Source organism: Oxyura jamaicensis, chromosome 12 (assembly GCF_011077185.1).
Source record: "Oxyura jamaicensis isolate SHBP4307 breed ruddy duck chromosome 12, BPBGC_Ojam_1.0, whole genome shotgun sequence".
Taxonomy (NCBI): domain Eukaryota; kingdom Metazoa; phylum Chordata; class Aves; order Anseriformes; family Anatidae; genus Oxyura; species Oxyura jamaicensis.
The window spans coordinates 12748441-12768974 of NC_048904.1; the positions used below are offsets into that span (position 1 = coordinate 12748441).

General features: G+C 38.4%; 1 protein-coding gene across 1 annotated transcript in view; it reads left to right on the forward strand.

Annotated features, from left to right (window-relative positions):
• Positions 1-20534, forward strand: part of PRKAR2A (protein kinase cAMP-dependent type II regulatory subunit alpha) — a 54294-nt gene that overhangs the window by 19433 nt on the left and 14327 nt on the right. The window contains exons 2-4 of the mRNA XM_035337961.1: positions 2334-2369; positions 16892-16944; positions 18333-18416. Of these exons, the coding sequence (XP_035193852.1) occupies positions 2334-2369; positions 16892-16944; positions 18333-18416 (173 nt within the window). The remainder of the gene's footprint in view (positions 1-2333; positions 2370-16891; positions 16945-18332; positions 18417-20534) is intronic.

Consider the following 20534-nt stretch of genomic DNA (forward strand, 5'->3'; position numbering starts at 1 on the left):
ACTTCTGTTTTTCCTTAAAACAGTTGAGTAGTTTTCCTGTCCGAAGTCAACTCTGGCAAAACCACGGAACGTGCAGCTTGATGTCTTCCCGCTGCTGATGTCACCTGCCATCAGTTCCAGAGAGGAAATTGGGCTGTTTTGGCCTCTTCTGGTACAATGGCTTAATTTACTGCAGTTTTCGTTGTTTTTACCTGATTGCAGTGTCTTGGTTCCCACAAAACAAGTGAAAACAAGCACTGTGCCAAAGGTATGAGGTGGTTCTGTGGTTACAAACCTCAGTGTTACTGCACAAGGTTTTTGACCTAAGGGAGGGTTTATAATACAATCATCTGACAGCATAACCTTTTAATCTCATTTTAATTTCTTCAATTAACACATAACTGACCTTAGACACGGCACAGTGGTGTGCAGGAGGGACATTAAAAGTTTGGATACACAAAAGGAATGTTTCCTGTTTTAGAGTAGCAATTTCTTGTTGCTCTACTGAAGGGTGCCAGGTTGGTGCAGGGGATTCTCTGAACTCTTGTTACTACAAAGGAGGACGTGTGCTCTAAAGGGTGCTTTGGTCCAAGAGGTTACTGTTAGTAACCTATGAATATTGCTTTAAGTTAGATGCCCTTTTGTGTTCAGTCCAGGAGCTCTTTCAAAATAGACTGGGCTACTCGTAAATGCGTTAGTCCCTTCTACAGTTGTGGAATCTGCCCGCAGCCTAACACAGGTTTAGTGGGACCCTCACAAGTTGTTGTCACAGCACTTCTTGATGCCAGTGCCTTCTGTGACAAGCCACAAGTATTCCATAGGAGCAGCTCTGCTGGCTGTGCAATGCTGAAATAGTCATAAACAAAGAGAGCTCTTCATTGGTAAGCTGAAACAAAAGAAAGTGTTCATCTTCTGTGGTAGGAAACGCCAGATTGTATCTCTTCAGCATAAAAATAGTCGTCATCTGACAACGTATAAAGTGAACCTGAAATTTTATAGGTGTTAAAACTGTCACTGGTGTAAGGAAAAGCAAACTATCAATTTAAAATTAAATGCTTTGTGGAGGCAGAATAACGGTGCTCTCTTAACTGTCCTTAAAAGGTTATGTTTTTTTTTTTTTTTCTCATTTTTAACACTGTGGAAAACTTGGTGCTGTTTTGATGACACTAAACCCTGCTACGAGATAAAATAAGCAAGATTCTTAAAGAAGATACAGTCTCTGGAAAGTAGGTGAGCCACGAGGTTGCTGAAAATTCTCAACAGAAGAAGAGTCCCTGTATATTTTATTGAGAAAGCGTTGATATTCCTATTCTGGTAGTGCTGAGATGCAGGAACATTTCTAACTTCTAAAATAAATAAATAAATGGTGGTATCGTTAAGTCTTTGGTAGTACGTGTCCGGCTCTGTCTGATGCACATACTTTGTAGTATAAAGGTTCATCTAATTCTTAAATATTTCAAGAATGGAATAGGAATGTCACTGGTTATATCAGAAAAATGCAATTATCAGGTGTGGGGAAGAGGGACAGGGAAAGTATGAAACATTCACAATAACATTGCTTTGGTTGTTAGTGGTGTGGGCACACACGAGTGCTTTGGTTTTGTTCTGGGCTGGTTTGTGAAGCTTTACAGGCTGGTTATTTCTGTGTTGAGACTGAAGCAACTCAAACACAGGGACTTGATTACAGTGGAAAAAGGGGAGAGGATGCTGTTCACTGAAGGGTGGCTTAATGTAGAAATGCATGTGAATAGTGAGAGTAGAGAGAATGTTTAGTATGTATAGCTAGCAGCATGAACAAAGAAGCAGTGAAACGGATCATCCATCTCAGGATTCTTTGGCTTTAACTGAAGATAGTTTTTGTCAATGGGAAAGACTGGCACTAGTACGGGAGCACTGGAAGATGCGCTGTTTCAGTTATGTGGCTTGGGGTGTGTAGGGGTATGGAATGCTTCAGCTAATGGTTTTCATCAGCTTCTAATCCGTGTTAATTAGGTGCAGCTAACATAGTGTGCTGGTGCTTCGGAATAATGCTATGTAAAGTGGGTTAGGGCTTGATGGTAGGTTTAGACTGAGTTACCTTCGTGTGTGTTTGTATGTTTTTTCAGAATCGGGTAAAAACAAATTGCTTTCTCTCTGTCTTAGCATGTGATGGCCTTCTGGAAGATAAACTTTTAATAAATACTTATTGTCTGGCGAGTAGGTGGATGAAAGCTTTATATCAAAGATTTTTTTTTTTTGGGGGGGGGGATTTATATGGAATTTCCGTGGCAAAAATTACCATGATTATTCAAGATGAAGACTATGAATTCTTAATAGTAAATAGCATTTGTAATTTTGATTTTTTTCTTTTGCAGCTCCAGTTATTAACCGATGCAACAGAAGAGTATCAGGTATGTTCTTCCTTTTAAGAATTTAATGCTACTCCTTTTAAGAAGTTAATGTTTCAGATGAGGTTTCAAGATGTTCATTTGCCTATAGGAATTATATTAAAAATGACCGTCTTTATTGCTGTTTTATTTCTTATACTTCTTGCAGTATTTTTATTTCAAGTAAAGTATCTTCAACTTGTATACAGTAGTTACAGATTCCCTCCAAACTGCTTTATTTCTGCCTTCAGTATTGAAATTTGGAATGGTTACATCTGGTAAATTGAGATTAGCTGCCTAAAGAAAACCAGATGATCGTGATTATTTGGGGTACTAATGCAAATTCCAAGGATACATAAACCCATGGAATATACACTTTCTTATTCCTGTTGCTCCAAACTGGATACAGCTGAGGAAATAGGGATAAGGAATGGTACCTGTAGTTCTTTGCATCTTTTTCATTTTGGTGCATGTAGCAGTGCTTGAAAACAAGGTCATACTGATTTTTCAAGTTGCAGGGAAGTTTCAGTAAGGAGCAAACTTAGGAATGACTGAATTTTCATTTAGGTGTTTAATTATAAAAAATCTAAACGTGGTGTTCATGTTTTTTTTGACTGTGCTGGCAAATGCAGCTTTAATGACTGTAAATATTTAGCTGTCGTTCTGTAAGATTTACTCAAAGTACAGGTTTCCTAACCCACGGGCAGGAATTGGACAGGAAGTTTACTTTTGCTTGTTTTAAAAACCTTGAGCAGATGAGTTTACTCACTTCTAGCTTATGCAGGACTTCAATAAAATACTTCAAAAACATCAGGGTTCATAAAAACTGCTTGAGAAATAGTAATCTATTAGTAAGGTCAAGCTGACCTTTTAAATTTAAAACTATCTTGATTGTATTTTTTTTCCAGAAGACCAATTAATTTTCTTTGTACGTTTTTTTCCAAATCGCTGACCCAAAGTGATGATCCTGTTTTTGTATCACGTTCGCTCCCCATTTCTGCTGCTGTTGCTAGTTAATCATCTCCTGTGCTGATGTGCTCCTTGTGGAGGGAGAGAGAGTGGCGTGCTTGGCATTAAACTCTTCCAAGTGGTTTGGCAGCTGTAAATGCTCTGTAGAGAATACCAGTTGCTTTCTGACCAGAGAAACATGGCTTTGTGTGCTGGTCAGAGGTTCAGCCTGCAAAGCAGGTGGCCTGGGTGGGTCAGCGAGAAACTCCCCGATCTGTGCAGGAGGGTCATCCTGGGAAAAGGGGGCTTATCTAATCATGTTCGTGGCATTATTTATAGAAGTGCAGAGTGGTAAAGTAGTGTTCTTATGAAGAGAAACAGCCTTTTCCAAGAAGTGCGAGGAGGGAGAAAGAGAAATGAGAGCTCGATGTTCCCTTAGAATTTATTTAATGAACACATTACCCGTGTAGAGCATGTTTGGCCACGTAACAGATTGAGGTTCCATGGCAGGCACTCAAACCTCAAGCGTTGTGTCAGTCCTCATTTGTAACAAGCTGGTGACTGACCTGATTAAAATATTTGAAAAATCGTAATCCATCTTTGCAGAAATTGCACGTATCCCCTATCCCACCCCAATTTTAAAATCTCCTGACTATGGGATGCAAAAGACTGTGGTGCCGTTGGCAATTTCAGTGCTAATTACCCAGTAGAACAGTCTTCTTGCTGCTGCTTTAAGTGAATTAGCAATGTCTGAGCCTTTTGCAGGTATGAGTAACTCATGTTACACTTCTTGCCGCCTGACTCAGTCTGCCCAGGCTTGGTTTGGATAGCCTGAGAACCATACAAATACGTTCCTGTCCAAGAGCTGGATTGTGTTGAAATTCGTTCTTGCATGATTACATTTCTTGATCTTCTCCCAAGTACAGGGGCTCCTGACAAACTTCTTGGTTTGCTAGTCAGGTCCCTCTCTGTAGGGAGAGCAACTGCAGAGAATACCACTGGCCCTTGGTTGGTGACTGCAGGCTGGGCAGGAAGATGGGAGACATCAATGGTGTCTCCTTTCACAACCAATATCAAAGCTATTTCAGAAGTGGAGGGAAGAGAAAGCATTGCTATTTGTCCCACTGCAGCAACTGCTGCATAGCATTGAGGAGAGTTTGCTACTGACAGCGTATGAATGAAAGTTGTGTTTTTGGAATGAAGACTGTCACGCCTACTTCAGTCTCAGTTGGGCATAGTTTCTCCTCTTCCTTTAGTCTTCTCTTTCAAAAAAGTAAACTTTGTTATTGAATTTCTCTTTTTACCATTTCTAGACACCTTTGATTCATTCTACAAAACACCCACTCTCCAGCAGACTTGCTGACTTCTTCACAGGATTAAAAAGAAAAAAAAACCTGATAAAATGACACCCGTGCTACAGACCTGTGGCAGAAAGTTTGCATCTGTTTTCTGCGATGATTTCAGTTTATCTGAGTGACCTGATGTACTTTGTCTCCCTCAATCTTCGTTTGGTCTCTCTGGGATCGGAATAGGATTGATGACAGTTCTCACATGCAATTGCTTTATAAACAAATTATATAATGTAGGGAAGCAAGACATTGTTATTTCCCCAGTCTTTTTTATGCCATCAAAATAACATGGTTGTCAGCATCTGTGACCATTTCCTTGTTAATATAAAAATAAATGAAAGGATGGGGGTTGCTTTGTTTAGTCCCTTTGGTAGGGGCAACTTTCTGTAGGGACTCGGTGAAGGGGGAAGGATCGCATTGGCTGTCTCTGGAAGCAGGTGCTAAGCCCTCTCCTAAGGTATGATTGCAGACAGAATACATGTTTATATAGTGAGAGAAAAATTTTGTTGACGACATCTTGGTAAACTTTGCCATCCTTGATGCTAAGGAGGAGTGTTGCACTGGGTGGCTGCTGTTTCACAGGATCACAGTGGTTGAGGTTGGAAGGGACCTGTGGGTGCATCTGGTGCAACCCCTGCTCAGGCACAGACACACACAGCAAGTTGCCCAGGACCAAGTCAAGGTGGCTTTTGAAGATCTCCAAGGAGATCTTTGTTCTTGGTGCTGTGCCATGGCTCCCTTTATCTTCTTGATCTTATCTATGTGCTTGTGCCTTTTTAAAGAGGGAAACAAGATGAGAAACACTGAGCATGGGAAGAGCCTGCGCTAAGCAGAGGAGGCTGTTCAGTCCTCAGCTGTGTTTGTAGCCTCACCAAGGAAGGAAAATCTACCTCTTTCTGCTTCTCAGGTTGTCTAAAAAGCTGTTTTCCTGTTGGCAGACACTGTTTATAGAATTGCTCTGTTACAGATATAGCTCAAAAGTATTCTGATTTCAGATACCTTGTTTGTGAATATAAATCTTCAGTTGGTATTCTTGAAGTATGTTTAAAGTTAAATAATTTCTTGGTATATTTTTTGATTTGTTTGTTTGTTTCAATGGGATTTAATAGAAACTAAAATTTGCCTCTGAGATTAAAACATCCTTTCCAGATTACATGCATGTATTTCAGAGTGGGATGGGGTTCCAACAGGAGGGCACCATTTAGCAGAGTCATCTTTTTTTTTGAGTAAAGCTCAGGTCATGTTACCTTCTCAAAATGGTCAATGTCACTGCCTGTCACTGTTTGATTGCAAGGTATTTTGAAATTCCAACTCAGCCCACTCAGACTGCTTTCATGAATAATGGGAACAGCATTCTATGAAAGCACAGAATCATAATTATGCTTTTAATTGTCACAGGAAGTATTTTTTCAGCTTAATCTTCACAGTTTTTATGACTAGTCAGTCCACATTTTAGCGAGTGGAGAGAGAATGAGTGTGTACATATACATACGTTACTGCTTTTCTCATACCCCAGTCCACAGATACCTAAAATTCATTCCTTCCATTTGAAAAATAATCATTGCCTGGTGACATTCCTGGATTCAAGTGCCTTTATTGGTCTTAATATAAAAGAAACTTTATCTTTTATTTTATGATGTATGGTGTTACTGCTGGGAACCTTAGCTAAGTGCTTGGTAACAATAAAAGAAAACATTTTCTGTGTATCCTAGCTGGAATTACAGCAGTTTGCAATAGAAATGATCTGTGTTAATCCTTATGTAAATGCTTTTATCAGTATTGTAATTGTATGAGCATCTGTCATTCAGTATTATTCATTAATATTCAAAGACTTTGGCAATGGCCTCAGGTTTGTCGTGTAGTATCCCCAACAAATACTGGGTTCGGAATCAGTTTTTTTGAAGTTTCTTTTGCTTCTTTCTAGCAGTCTAGCAATTGAGAAAACAGAATAGTTTTTTCATCTTCACATAAGATTTTAATATATTACTTCTAGAGAGTGTAGGTATAGAATTTTCTATTTCAGTAATGCAGAAATTGATGCCCTGGCTTTTTCGTTCCTCACGGGGTGTACTTCTGTAAGAGGCCCATACGCTAGTTGATTTTGTCAGTAGGGGACTCTACCTTCAACTCTCTTCATTCTTTTGGCTCTTATCAAAGAAGAGCAATCATCTCATAAAGTAGATACGTTGTTAAAGTCTGATATCTCTCTGGGCTTTGCAGTGAGATACAGCATTTTCTTCACACCCTGGCAAGTTGAGATGTCAGGATATGATAATATTATGCATAGTAAAATCTTTTTAGTAGCTTCTAGACTTTTAAAATGACAGCTCTAAAAAATCATTTTCTAAGAAAACTTTTATATTAATTATTGCCAAGCAATGTGTTAGTATTTGGTTAAAAAAAAGCCCCACAAAAGACACAACAGTTTTGGGATCCTGTTAAAAATAAGGACATCTAAATAATAGCAATGAAGAGAGAAAGCAAGAGGCAATGCTTTTTTATTTTGTATTTTTTGGTTTCAAGTATTTTCTCTTGGAGGATGCTATCTGCTACTTCAGTGATTAAAAAAAATCTTATCACCTTATACCATCAAGGGAGGGAGAGAGTGACTGACTTTGTCCATGCCATTCTCTTTGCTTTCTACTTGCTAGACTACTGATTTTTGGAGGATGACTTGTAAATCATGATCTCGTTTCTTCTCTTGCAGCTATTTAATGAATTTCTGTCCTGATTATTCACTCTCTTACAAAACTGATAGCATAACAAATTCTGCTGAAAGGTTTTGAGGCAGATGATAAACAGAAAGAGACTTCTGAGTTCAGAAATCTAAGGTTTTACGAATGGCATGAACAGCTTTCCTTTTTCAACAGCCTGATGCCTCTATCATTTTTTGCTAGCCCTAATGATTGCAAAACTGGTATCATAACTAGAATGAAAATAATACATTTTGAAAAATGTTGATATGAGCAAAAGCCAAGTGTGTGGGATGACAGATGAAAGTGGTGATAAATTGTGTGGGTGCTCTCATGTAAGAAAGTGCCTGAATCATTATTCGTTAAACAACAACAACAAAAAAGCCTATTTTCTGTTTGCAATACTGGGACTTGTTTAAAAAATCTTGGCATGTAATTGGCATTCAGTGAATAATGAAAAGCTTATTTTCAGAAATTACCAGTCGTGACTTCACAATTACTTGAATCTCACACTTGTGGATAATTCTGTTTGTAATTTGCTAGATTTTTTTTTTTTTTTAAGACAGAGAGACATGCAACACCTAATGAGCATCCACATCTAAGGTTTAAGTTAGTTTGGTGTCTGGTAGGACCCAATCTGATCCAAACTACTAAATGCAAATATAAATGAATAAGTAGTGCAACAGTAGATTCCATTCAGTTTTTCTTTGTTAAATCTTTCTAAATAACTCTTCATTCTTACAGTGTTACATCATTAAAATTGTCCATCTGAAGCTAGATAATTTTAACTCAAATTAGTTCTTTTCTATTAATTGGGAGAATAAGTTATAGCTATGCACATTTATTAAGCAGTTTAATCATCTAAGGATTAGTCTTACAAAAGTATTCAGGTGGCAAAAGGTGCAGGTGATTAATTCTTTTACATAAAGGATCATTAAAAGGCGTACTTAAATGCTAGTCTGTACTTTAGATACATAAATACTTTAGAAAGATCTCAGCCTTCAGCGGAGTTTTTTATAAAATTTCATTGTCATTTTTTTGAGGGGTTGGAGTGGAGGTTACACAGATTCTACATGGAGATTGCTTTTTTATTAAAAAAAAAAAAAAAAGTGTTTTATCATGCAAATTCAAGCCCAAATTACAATATTCCCACATAGTTTTGTTGCACATAACGAACTGAAAGCAAACACACTGCAGGAAATCTCAAAATGCATACCATGATACAGGCTAAAAAGGCAGTTTTAGTGCAAGGCATGGTTCCGTGATGTATATATTTGGAGTGACCTCAGGAGCTAGATATGGTTTGCATTGTTCGCGTTAATAAATGAAGTAGCACTTTATTTGATTTAAATATGAAAGGATGTTTTCAGGAACTTCCCTGAGTCATTTTTAACACCACAACACCTCAGTGAGACTGCACGTACTCCAGTTAATGCAAAGCTCCAGAGGTCAGCATGCTAAAAACTAACTACAGGGAGTATAATGCGCTTAAAGCAATCTCAGTTAGGAAGTCCTGTGACCACTTTTATAGTGATCTCATTTAAAGAGAGGCTTAATAAATCAAGGCTTGGCTGTGGGAGATGGGTATTTGGCTGCCAGAAGCACTTACCTGATTCCATGATTACCGTATCTGAATGTCTGTTTCCCACACCTCCAGAACTGGGCACAGCAAGGAGTGTAGCCTTCTTAAATTCACCAACCTGTATCAGAAAAGCACGGAACTTACTGCTTATGAATGAAGCGCGCAGCTTCTAACTGATCAAGTTCTGCCTAATTTTAGTCTTTTGCCAGACTAGCTCAGCTGTGAGTTTCCTGTAAATGAAATCCATTTGTTCAGCGAGCCACTAAAATCCAGGGTTTTGTCATCCGAAAGGTGAGTTGCATCAAGTCAAATAGGTGTTCTCAGTTACTAGCAATCACCAGAGCCCCACTGTTACCCCACAGCTAAGCAGAAACAAAGGTGGCTGCTGTTCTGCTGGGTTTTGTTTGCTTTTTCCCAATCAAGGGATTGAACCATAGGTTTCTGCATTCCCTGCTTTGCCTGCCTGCCAGGATAGGATACAGTCATCTCAAAGCACAGGGATCCGAGGACTTCCACATCACTCTACACACAGTCTTTTTTGTGTCAAAACCATGCTTATTTTATATTGTTTGCTGTCGCTATGGGTAAACATGGCAATACTTGTTCCGTTAGGGAAAAAGGAATTTTTCATCTATTTGGACATTCTCTATAAATCCTTAAAAATCACTTCTAAGTTTCTGAACCATTAATTTCAGAAATGCCTTCCAGCGCATCGACATCCTTCATTTCTCTGTCATGATCGATGCCAGGAGGATGCAGGTGATTTTCATTGCTAAATACCTGCTGTTCTAACACACGAGTACTTTGGTGCACTTTGCCTACGATGCTGGTGGTTCTTTTAAAATACCACATGCCTTATTGCAGGTTTAGCAATTCACATATCAGAATTGCATGTATAAAAACAGTAAATGCCTTGGTCTGGAAACTGAAAGAGAAGTTCTTATTTCTAAAATGGAAAAACACTACTTCTGTTTTACTCCTCAGCTAGATTGTCTTTCCTATTCTTTGCAACTAAAAGCCCGGAAGATGCATTTTTATTCTTACTTTTTTATGTTTTGGAGGTTTGCATTTGAGCCATTCCTTGGAACTTGTGGTGTTTTGATATAACCAGAATGTGAAATGACCCTTCTCCATGCTGTTTTTGACTGAGACACAAAAGTATTATTGTGTTTGTCAGGCATATAGACGTTTTGGTGCTTAGTTTCTGGTTTTATCTGCTTTGGTTACATAACCATTTAGAAGTGTGGTAAGATTTGTGTGACTGGCTCAAACAGAAGATCATTAAAGCTGAAGGTTTACTTCTACAATTGTGAAGCTGGGTGCTCTGAAATAGTAGTAGCATCATGTTTTCCAGGAGACCTTTTTTATGGATGACTATCTCATCGGTAAGGCTCTCTTAGAAGGCTTGACCAAGGTCAGCAGCATGTTTATCCATGTCATCCTTCTGATTCCTGAACCTGCAAGAATAAAGCTTGCTTCACATGAATTTCTCAGGGTGCACCACACACAATGATAATATCTAACTCTAAAATACTTAGCTATTTTGTTTAAAAGTAGAAAAAGAAGTTAGAAACAAAAGTAGCAACCTTTAAATTACAGCTTAAGATCTAAGGGACAATATTTGGGGTTTGGTTGTTCCTGTGTCAGAGCTGTGAACTCTTCTGGTACTGCTACATGGAAAGCTTTCTGTTTTAATCAGTCCTCTACTGTGATGGAAAACTTTTTGTCGTTGTTACTTTTTATGCAGGCTTACTTCCTACCGCCAGGTCCGGAGCAGATTAGTGTCTGATGGGATACGGGGCTCTACTGTCACGAGCAGAGACATGGAAGCCAAAAATGCAGCGGTCCCACTTCTGGCTTAGTAGTTGGCTTCTGCGAAATCGTGTAAACTTGTCCCTCGGATTCTCCAGCTGTACAAACGAGACGCTGCTTGCAGAGTGCTGTGTTTGAGCTATAGAGTGCTTTCATGATAAATCATCTGCAAATTGTAGGACTTAAAATAATAAAAAAATACAATCTAGAAATTATGTGGAATTATTGGAGTGTATGCAAAAATGTACACTTAGAAGATTTTATTTAGAAGGATTTTATTCATTTTTTTGTTCCACCAAAAGAAAAAAAAGCCTTACAATTTTATTATTAATTGCCAGAACCTGAATTCTGTAAGGTGGGAGCGTAGCCCCTTATGAGCACATAAAATGGAAGGATGAGCTAAAGTACTTTGCATAACTGGTACATAAGGTATTAAGTAAAAGTTGTGCCTTTAAATAATTCTACAGATGACCAGGTGACTAAATACAGCAAATACAATTATAAACATTGGTTTAAAAAAAAAACACAACAAAACGTAATGTTCATCAGCTTGTACCAAGGAGGTAGAAGAGAATTCTGTCCCCAGTCCTGCATCAACATTTTAAATGCTCCTGAGTGGGAAGAGGAATTCAATAAAGATGTACAAGCAGAGGATTGTCTTCTGAAGATTTACGGTAAACAAAAAAAACATACATCCACATTATTATAGAAGCTGACATCTATAATTGATTATGGAGTATACTCTGAGCTAACAACTGAAATTAGTATGAAGCAGGAGTGCGTGATGCTGGCGTTACGGTTTTATCACAAGCTGTTGTCACTGGAACTGTTGCATTTCTTTCTTGGTATGTCAGAAAGAAGACAAGCTGGAGCAGTGTGATGTAGATAATAGGACTGGGAAGTATGTAAACATACCGAGGGAGCGGTTATCAAAGGTTTCTAAAGGCAAGGACAGCAAGCACTGTAATACATCATCTGGTTCTTTTTAAGTGACTGCAATGCCCCAGCCTCCATGGGCAAAAACAGCTCTCCAGAGTTGTGCCTTGGATAGCTGTGATCCAGACTGGCTCCTTTCAGGCTCTGTCTGCGACCTCATTTACTGCTTTATTAAAGTAGTGAAATACCAGTAGTGACCACATCAGAGATGGGCGCATGTTCAGGTTGGGTTAGAAATACGAGCAGTGCTTTGGGAGAGCCAGCTGAACATTGCTACCTTTTCTTCTCCTAAGCTGCCCATGTTTTGTATCTTCACAGTTAATCTATAATGCAGAATAACTGCACGTGTTGAGTTGATTTTGTTCAATTTCACTTTTAACTTTAAATTTGAAGCTGTTTCCAGAACTGAAAATCCATTTTTTCCTTTGCCACCTAGATTCATTATTTCTGAATGTTTATAAACTAATTTTTTTTACATTTTGTTTGACGTACACGGTCATGGGGATGGTGGTGCGGTTTGAATATTTTGTCAGTATCTGACGGAGATCTGAGGGGGTGTTGTTTGTTCAAGTCCCAGTCACTGTCGGTCGTGTCTCAGTTATGCCTCTTTGAGGATTAGGAATGAATCTGTTACTGTCTTTGACACGGTGAGATCTTCAACTCAGGAAACTGTGTGCAGTTGCTAATCCAAAAGTTACTGTGCTATCCAGTAACAAAAGTGAGAAGAAACTTGAATTTGTTTCCCGAAGTACAGCAGATCATATTGAGCTACGCCAGCTGTTTGAGCTTCCTAAGTTCATCTTGACTGCATCATTTTGGATGTGCCTGCTTTAGCAACTCAGCTGTCAAAGAGGGAGTGAGAAGCCACTGGAAGCGGTCACCTCTCCAGCTGGCGTACTGCTCGCAGAAGAGGCTACACATCCATCCCCTAAGAGACAGACTTACGACACGCTGGAAGCTTTGGCAAGCTCAAATGCAAGGAACATAGCCTTAAACGTAGCACAAGATTACCGATCCGAGTAAGTGGCTGAAAAGCTGCTCTGCATTTGCTACTCTGGGTGGATTTTTATTGATGGGTCTCATAGGATACTCTAGAGGTAATGTATCCTCCTAACAAGGAGGAGTGAATAGGATTTCATTCCAAAGTACAGAAAGTGCTATCCAAAATTACACCGAAAATGACAGAAGCAGCATATCTTTGCTGCTTCTTCCGATAACAGCAAAAATATCAACAAAGCATTTGGTTTATATAAAACTCAGAATTTTGATGTCCAATATTAAAAACTTTCCTTGTTTGTCCAAAGGTCTTTAGATCCCAGCCTCTTGGCTGGGATCTGGGATCTTTCTCTTCTGAAAGAGAAAAAAAAAGTGATGTGTCAACCATGCATTTCTCACAAAGGCTTTGCTTATGGGAGCTGAAGAATTCTGCAGTTTGCATGGAGCGCAAGGACTTTGATCTTGAGAAAACACATATTTTGCAAAGCAGTATTATCTTGGGTGCGATTAAAACTTGCATAAACAAAACTGATAGTTGTAGAGGCCAACTTTTCTTCCTACTTTCAATTCTCTCCCCACCTCTTGCTTTCCCCCCTCACCCCCGCCATCCACAGCTTATGTCACTGCTGCAGCCAGAAAGATTTTTATTGCTTTCAGATGCTGTCACCTGCATAACAAAGCGCAGATCGAAGTTGCATCATTTCTGAGCCTTCAGAAGTGTTAACAGATGTGCTGCTTCTTGAAAGCCAAAGAAGGTGTTGTATGAGGAGAAAGCTAAACTAGATGTCGAAGCTGCACAAGCTAAGAGAGGCAAAATGTAGATGTTAATATATGAAAAAAATAAAAAATCAAAGCTTTTCTCCCTAAAGCTTCTAAAGATTGAAAACTCTTCTTTTTCAAAGCTATTTGACCTATGTTAGTAGCTTTGGAAAGACGCTTGGTCCGCATGAAGTGAATATCTATGCCGATACAGCTATACTGTTGGAAATATGGGATCAGTGTGTGTCACTCCTGTACGGGACTTTCAGTGGTGTTTTCATACCTAGCATTTGCTCGAGGGCAGAGTTGTGCTGAAAATCTCATGTAGGAAAGGTGTGATTTCAGAAGTCACTTATTTCAAGATATTTATGAGATTTAGGATGCGTATTTAAAATAAATAAAAAAAGCTTCATACTCGGGAGTGCAGTGCAATACTGGAACAGGCCCACCATGGAGCTGTGAAATTTTTATCCAGGGAGATTCCCAGGTCAGTCCTGACCTAGCACTGCAAATAGCTCCCCTCTGAGGGCAGGTTGGGCTGGATGACCTCCAGAGAGAGATCCTTTCTAACCGGTATTTAAATGAGTCTGAAAAGATGTGGGCCTTCGGTGATTTCTGTGGGCCTTCCAGAATATCGCAGTATTAGGTTAAGCTTGAGTTCAGAATTCATCACTTTTTTTTTTTTTTACTACCCAACAGCAGGTATGTTGCATTGTGCTGCAGCTCTGCTGGCAAGCAAATAAAGTCTTGTCAGTCAGAGCTGCCCGTTGAAACCCTAAATGCCTGCCCTATTCCTGCACGAATAAAGAAATCTCTGCAGTACGCTGAAGAATGAAAGTCTTCCCATTGTACTTTTCTATTTGATAACATGGGAAAAAGTATTTTTGCCATGTTTTTATTGTATTTCGGTAGTGCCCCTTGTCATGTTGAAGGGGTTTTCATATGTAAGGGAAAGGTCTTAAGTCCTAGTTCATACCCTTAGCGGGCTTCAGGGATCTTTTCACCCTTACTGGATTGTAAGATGAAATAAGAGAGACTTAAATGTACAAATCCCAAACAAAGCTGTTTGATACTGGTTTGTTTTGCTTGCTTTATGATAACGCTTTGCTCTAATGCAGTGTACCATGGCAGTGAAGCTTGTATTCCCAAGGAAATCCTGGAGAACTTCCTCAATTAGCAGTAGTTACCCTGCAGTTGAGGCAGGAACAAAACTTAATTTGCAGCTTACCATTGAGAATTTAAATGATAGCTTTATAACAAAGTACGATGATGTCTGAATTCGAAGGTATGCACCTTAAATGTGTTTATGTGCCAGGTATTCTAAGAGACGTAGGTAGATGCTTTTATAGTACTTATTACCGTACGTAATAAAGAATTGATCTCTAGTTACTGGTAAGATACGCTGGTTATAAAGGATAAAGATAACTTTAATCTCCGGTTTTACTGTACTGCATAAAACAAGGAGCCTTTCTTTTAAGGAAATGTTTTTTATTAGAAAATTCAAAGCTTTCATAATAGACATTGATCTGTGCTGTAAAATGAAAGGAGGAGGAAAGCTTTCACACAGAAACGCTAATAATGTTCTCTTTGTTACTGCCTGTGTGTAGCATATTTAGTGAATGTTTGCCTGTCAGTCCCAGTTCTGGACTCTGAGCCATCTACCTTCCCGTAATGCAGTCATCCTGAGGCTGTGCTCTATGCCATACCATTTTTTCAGCGTGGGAAGGATGCTATTTGTTCTCTAGGAAGTACCTGCCCTAACTGTGGGTAGACCACTTTTTTCAAGTAAGAGCATGTGTTGTGAGCACGCCGCTGGTGCACCGTTTCTGTATTGTGAATGGTGCAAGCCAGAAGAAGCAGTGCAATGCCAGGTTTATTGTACTAATAGCAACAGGAACTCATTAAATAGCTAATGACTATATGATTGGGATTTTACATTGTGGTGCAATGAATGGAATGTTTGTGTTGTATTCCAGTCTCTTCACTGTCTCCAGGGAAAGAATCAAAATGTAATTTGCTAGAAAAGACCCGTACCTTTTAGGCAGAAAAAAAGAAAGGCAAGCCTTTCCTAGCAAATTATGCCAAACTTGCACGTTTCTGTAGTCCTTTTTGAAAGCACGACGGCAAGGTCAATCGTATATGCATTTTCAAATTATTTGCAATTTGCCGAACGGTACGCAGCCTTCTAGATTTTTTTTTTCCCGTCTGCTTATTTTTATTTATACTTTCTAAGTCCATTCAGTTATTATATGTCATTGCAGTGAGCTTCTGGGCATTCTGCCAAGTCTTCAGTATTGTCAGGATGCTGGATAAAGTACAAAGAAAAATGCTTGTCTGTGTTTCCTTGTAAAATTTTACAAGTATTGTATAGCCTCAGCAGTAAGACCATCCTTAGTACAGCAAGAGCAGGAGTAGCTGAATGCAGGACTGACTCTAGCTTTCTCTGTCTGTGCAGACAGTTAGAATGTAGAGTTCACTTTGACATGTACGAATGGCAAATGTCCACAAATTAATCAGAAAATCTGAACCAGGGACCTAGGCTTCCATCAGCCGAAGGAGTCTGTGTTTAATACTGTGAAACTGTGTAATAGCGTAGCTGTGAAGATGAGCCTTTCCTGAAGTAATAAAACTGGACAAAAATAATTGGAAATTTTAGAAGCTCACCGTTATCATTACCTCACCCATAGATCATCCTGTAATTATAATGACCTGTTTGGAAGAGCCTTGTTCCTATGCACTGGAGCGTATGGTTTCCACAAATGTTCCCATTCTTTTTTTTTAAAAAAATCAATTTTTGTGATTTTTTCCAGTGTCATTTTCATGTTGGAACGGGACGTTCATTTGATTCAAATGTAGTAAGATATAGGAGTATACAGGGGGAGGGAATTAAACATTTTTTTTAATAGAATATAGTATGGTCAAGCTGATAATTCATTTCCTAGGTTAATTTCTGAGTAAGTATATGATTTCTCCATATTAAAGCAAACAAAAATACAACAAGCTGAAGATACTTGCAGATTTGACTTGAGGAAGAGTGAATGCCACACGTCTCTTTGCCCGTTTTTCAGTGAGTTTTGCTATGTGTGTTGTACTGCAGAGAATGGGGCAATGTAGCTGCAGTATTTTCCCTCTGCCTGTTAGAGGATGTTTGTAAATAATATGAAAATTGATTGTTGTGTTTTGATAAAAATGGAAAGGAAATTTTCCCGTGCACCCGAGTACTCCACCGGCAACATTACCTTCTATTGTAAATTACAGACTTCTTACATAAGAGGCTGAGAACAGTTCTGCTGTGCTTGTTGTGAGAACAGATAGAATTTAAGCCTCTGACATCATTACAACATAAGGAAAAGGTTTTTTAATTTTTTTTCCCTGTAGGAAAATAAAACACAGATAATGAATCTAGAGGAAATTAACTTAAACTTGCTTTGTTTGATATTCTTTTTCTAATGTACTCCTTTTTTTCTATAGTTTGTGCTGAGGCTTTTGATCCAGATGAAGAGGAAGAAGATACAGAACAAAGGGTAAGAATGAATGAATTGCACTGTGCTTGGTTCTCTCTACAGCCTGACAAGCGGAGGTCAGTACGTCAGACTTCCTTACCATTTGTGCATTTCGTTCTGCGAGGTGGTGAGGTATGCTGGCGCTGGCAATGTGACACTGCTCTGAAACTTCAGGCCACTTTATCACATACACTCACTTTGTCACTCTAGCTTTAATGCAGTTCTACTTCAGAGGACTTGATATCTCTACTTGAGTCTACCATCTATAACTTTGGATATTTTCCTTTCTTAATTATCCTTAACACTTGTTGAGGCAATTCCTAGAGCACCGGTGCTGTTCTGGAGGTTTAGTTAAACTCAAGCACAGCTGTTCCTTCACGGGTGTTTGAAATTCCTCGCATGCTTTTTACTGCCTTCTTGTCAAAGCAGTTTGCCTGGGTAGGAGAAATACTTCGTTGAAATGCTTTGAGACTTGTGACCACCTTCTGTTCTATTGTTTTTGAAAGCTGGAAATTTCTAGGAATTGCAAGTCCAGGTACTGTTATTGTCTGTCTTTAGAGATGTTTTATGTGAGGAAATCCTGTAGCCTGGCTGGTGAGGGTCAGTGTATTCTCTAGGGACTTTCTGCTGTTCCATTTCCAAATTCCATCTCACTGATGCTTACGCTTCTGCAAGGAAAAATCTAAGTCTAAGCTAATTTGTCTTGAACGAGAAGATAGTTCATACATAAGATGCTAAAAAAAAAAAAAAAAAAAGACTGTCTGACAATCAAAGTGATTTTAAACCTGGATATGTCTATTCCATCAGAAGTGTTAATTTTCCTGACTGCTGGCTCAATATCAGTAAAAAAAAAAAAAAAAAAAAAAAAAAAATATTTTCAAATGCGGTCTGCTACTCAAGCTTGGACAAAGAATATTTAGAAATGCCTGCTAATGTAACAGTTTTTCAGAACTCTTGTTATTCCAGAAATACAGTTAATACAGTGAATGTGAACTAATTAATGATTTTTATACGTTTTCATAATTATCGCCCCATCAAAAAAAAAAAAGATAAATATTTTATGAGACAGTGAATGTTGGCTACTTTAACTCAATGAGAGATTTGTGACTGTATCTATGGCTCAGTTAGAAGGGAAGGGAAAGGCATCCTTTTATTCTTGTCTCTCTTCACTGTTTTTTAGCACGTATTAATTGTCAGCGTAATATGTTTTCTGTATTTCTCTTTCACTCTGTCTTGCATTGTACATTTATACGTAAATACTGTTTATGCAAACAACAAAAAAGAACTTTATACTATGTTACTTTAAAATTGTGTTTGTGTTTTCATTTTGAAGTGAAGGTTCAATTTGTAATCATATTTCTTTGCTGTCATGACAGTTTGTTTATTTTTACTTTTTTTTTTTTTTAAAGGTAGTTCATCCAAAAACTGATGAACAACGATGCAGACTGCAGGAAGCATGTAAAGATATCCTGCTCTTCAGAAATCTAGATCAGGTAATATCAGTTTAAGGAAGTCTAAAGTGGAGTTGCTGTTTTGTAGCTTGATCTAACAGTCCAGACACTGTTTTTGCATTGTGATAGTTCATACAATTTTAATTATAAGCAGACTGGCTTGGGGCATGTATTTGGAGATTACTGTCAATGAACAATACAAACAGGTCAAATTGTCAGTTATTGTGACTGTCAGATCACTATCCCTGCAAATTCCATTTTTTTTTCTGTTTTTGTTAGAGAAAGGTATTTTATAAATTCTATTTGTCTTTTACTTCTGGGTGCCATTGCACTTGATTTGCTTTTTCTGATGGAACAGCTCATAATTCAGTGGGCAATTTGAAATTGAAATAACTTACACAATTTATAATTGTTGAACTCTGTCTACATCTGCTTGATTTTAGATTGCTTCACCTTTTTGTAAATGTCAGTGTGTCAGTAAATTTTCTGCAAGTGAACGTAAAAGTAATGTTTTTAGGTTGTTACATTAGAAAATGTAATTGTGTTTTTTTGCTTTTTGTTTTTTTTAAGTGAGGTTCATAGGATGGTTCAGGTATGTAGGATAGTTCAGGAATGGACCTCTGGAAAGAATCAAATCCAGCCTCTGAAAGACCATAGAACAAGTGCTTCTCATATCTGATTTGGTGTTTCCATCAAAATGGCACTGACATCTCCACTACGGGTTGATTTTATTTTGTTTTATTTTTCTATTGTACTGTCATAAAAACAAAGGGGAGGAATGAAAGCTCTAGCACCAGCAGTGGTCCTTGCATCTTCCTGGTTTGAATCAGAGCTTTGTCTGAGATATGAAAGGATGTAGTTTATGGTTTCAGAAATGCTGCTCAGCTTTCCTTGAAGTTCTCACAGTTCTTGGTTGCTGTACAACCTCCAAGAGTCATCGAACTGCGTTCCCAAAAGAGTGTTTAAAAGCTTTTGACTGCAGCAAGCTTAAGAAGCTGACATTCAGTCAAAAAGTTTCCTTGAAAGCTGTCCTTTCAAAGACTGTTCTTTAGCTCTTCTGGGATTCTGTCATTATATCTATTTACTTAAGAGATTTAAAATGCTCCTTTTGCAAGTAACCTGATTGTGTACAGTAAAAAATGAAACATCTAAGAATATTCAGCAGCTCAAGGGGTATGTACAAAATGTGATCACTATTCAAATTGATTAGGCTGATCTTTGAGCTCCCAGCAAAATCACCCAGAAGCAAAAATTAATAAAAAGTTCATACTCAAAGATGACTTTAAAATACATATCTGAGCTGAAAAAGTGGTGTTAGAAAAATACTGCTTCCTGGGAAAAGTTTTCTAAGCAGCTGGGGAGAGAAGTAATGGAAATGGTCTTAACTGCAGCTGTTGAAGACTCCAGCTTTAAGATAGCACATGGCTGAAAGATGACTGCAGTACGTACATTAATTATAGTATGACAAAGGGCACTTCACAGAGAGGGGAGTGTTTTCCTAGTGTTAAGTACACCTTAATTGCTGTATAGAACTTGCCTCCTTTCACCCCTCATCCCAATAATTTCTTTTTAACCTCCTCTGCACAACTGGGAAATATGACTTGTGTGGAAGGTCGGCTACAGAGTACCCACTGAATAGCAAAATGCATGGCTGCTGCTTTTGCTCACTGTATAATATCCTTTAATAATTGTGAAGAATTCTTTCAGATTAAAGCTCAGAATCTGTTCTTTGCTCCTTAGCTTCCAAAGAGTTTCATGTAAAACAGTGTTGTTTTACAACAACAAAAAAACGTAAAACCCTTCAAGGAGTAAATGCGTTTGTGTGACTCGAATGTCCTGGCCAAATCCATTCCTTTTCCACTGGTTGCATGTGGGTGAACTGTGCTGAATTTAGGTCCAGTGACTCAACCGCCCTTTTAAATGTCTTACCTCGTATGATTAGTTGATGTCATACTTAGTATCAAACACAAAGGAGCCCATGTCCAGTGGATCACTTCTAGCAAGGTTCACACAGAACTTTGGACTGAAATCAATCCAGATTATCAGAGTTTAACCCTGAAGTTTTGAGCATGCCCAACGATACACCTGATTTATGCTCCAATCTAAACTGCTGGGGGAGTAGGTAATCTTTCTGCTGTTGAAAGCTGTGAATGAAATATC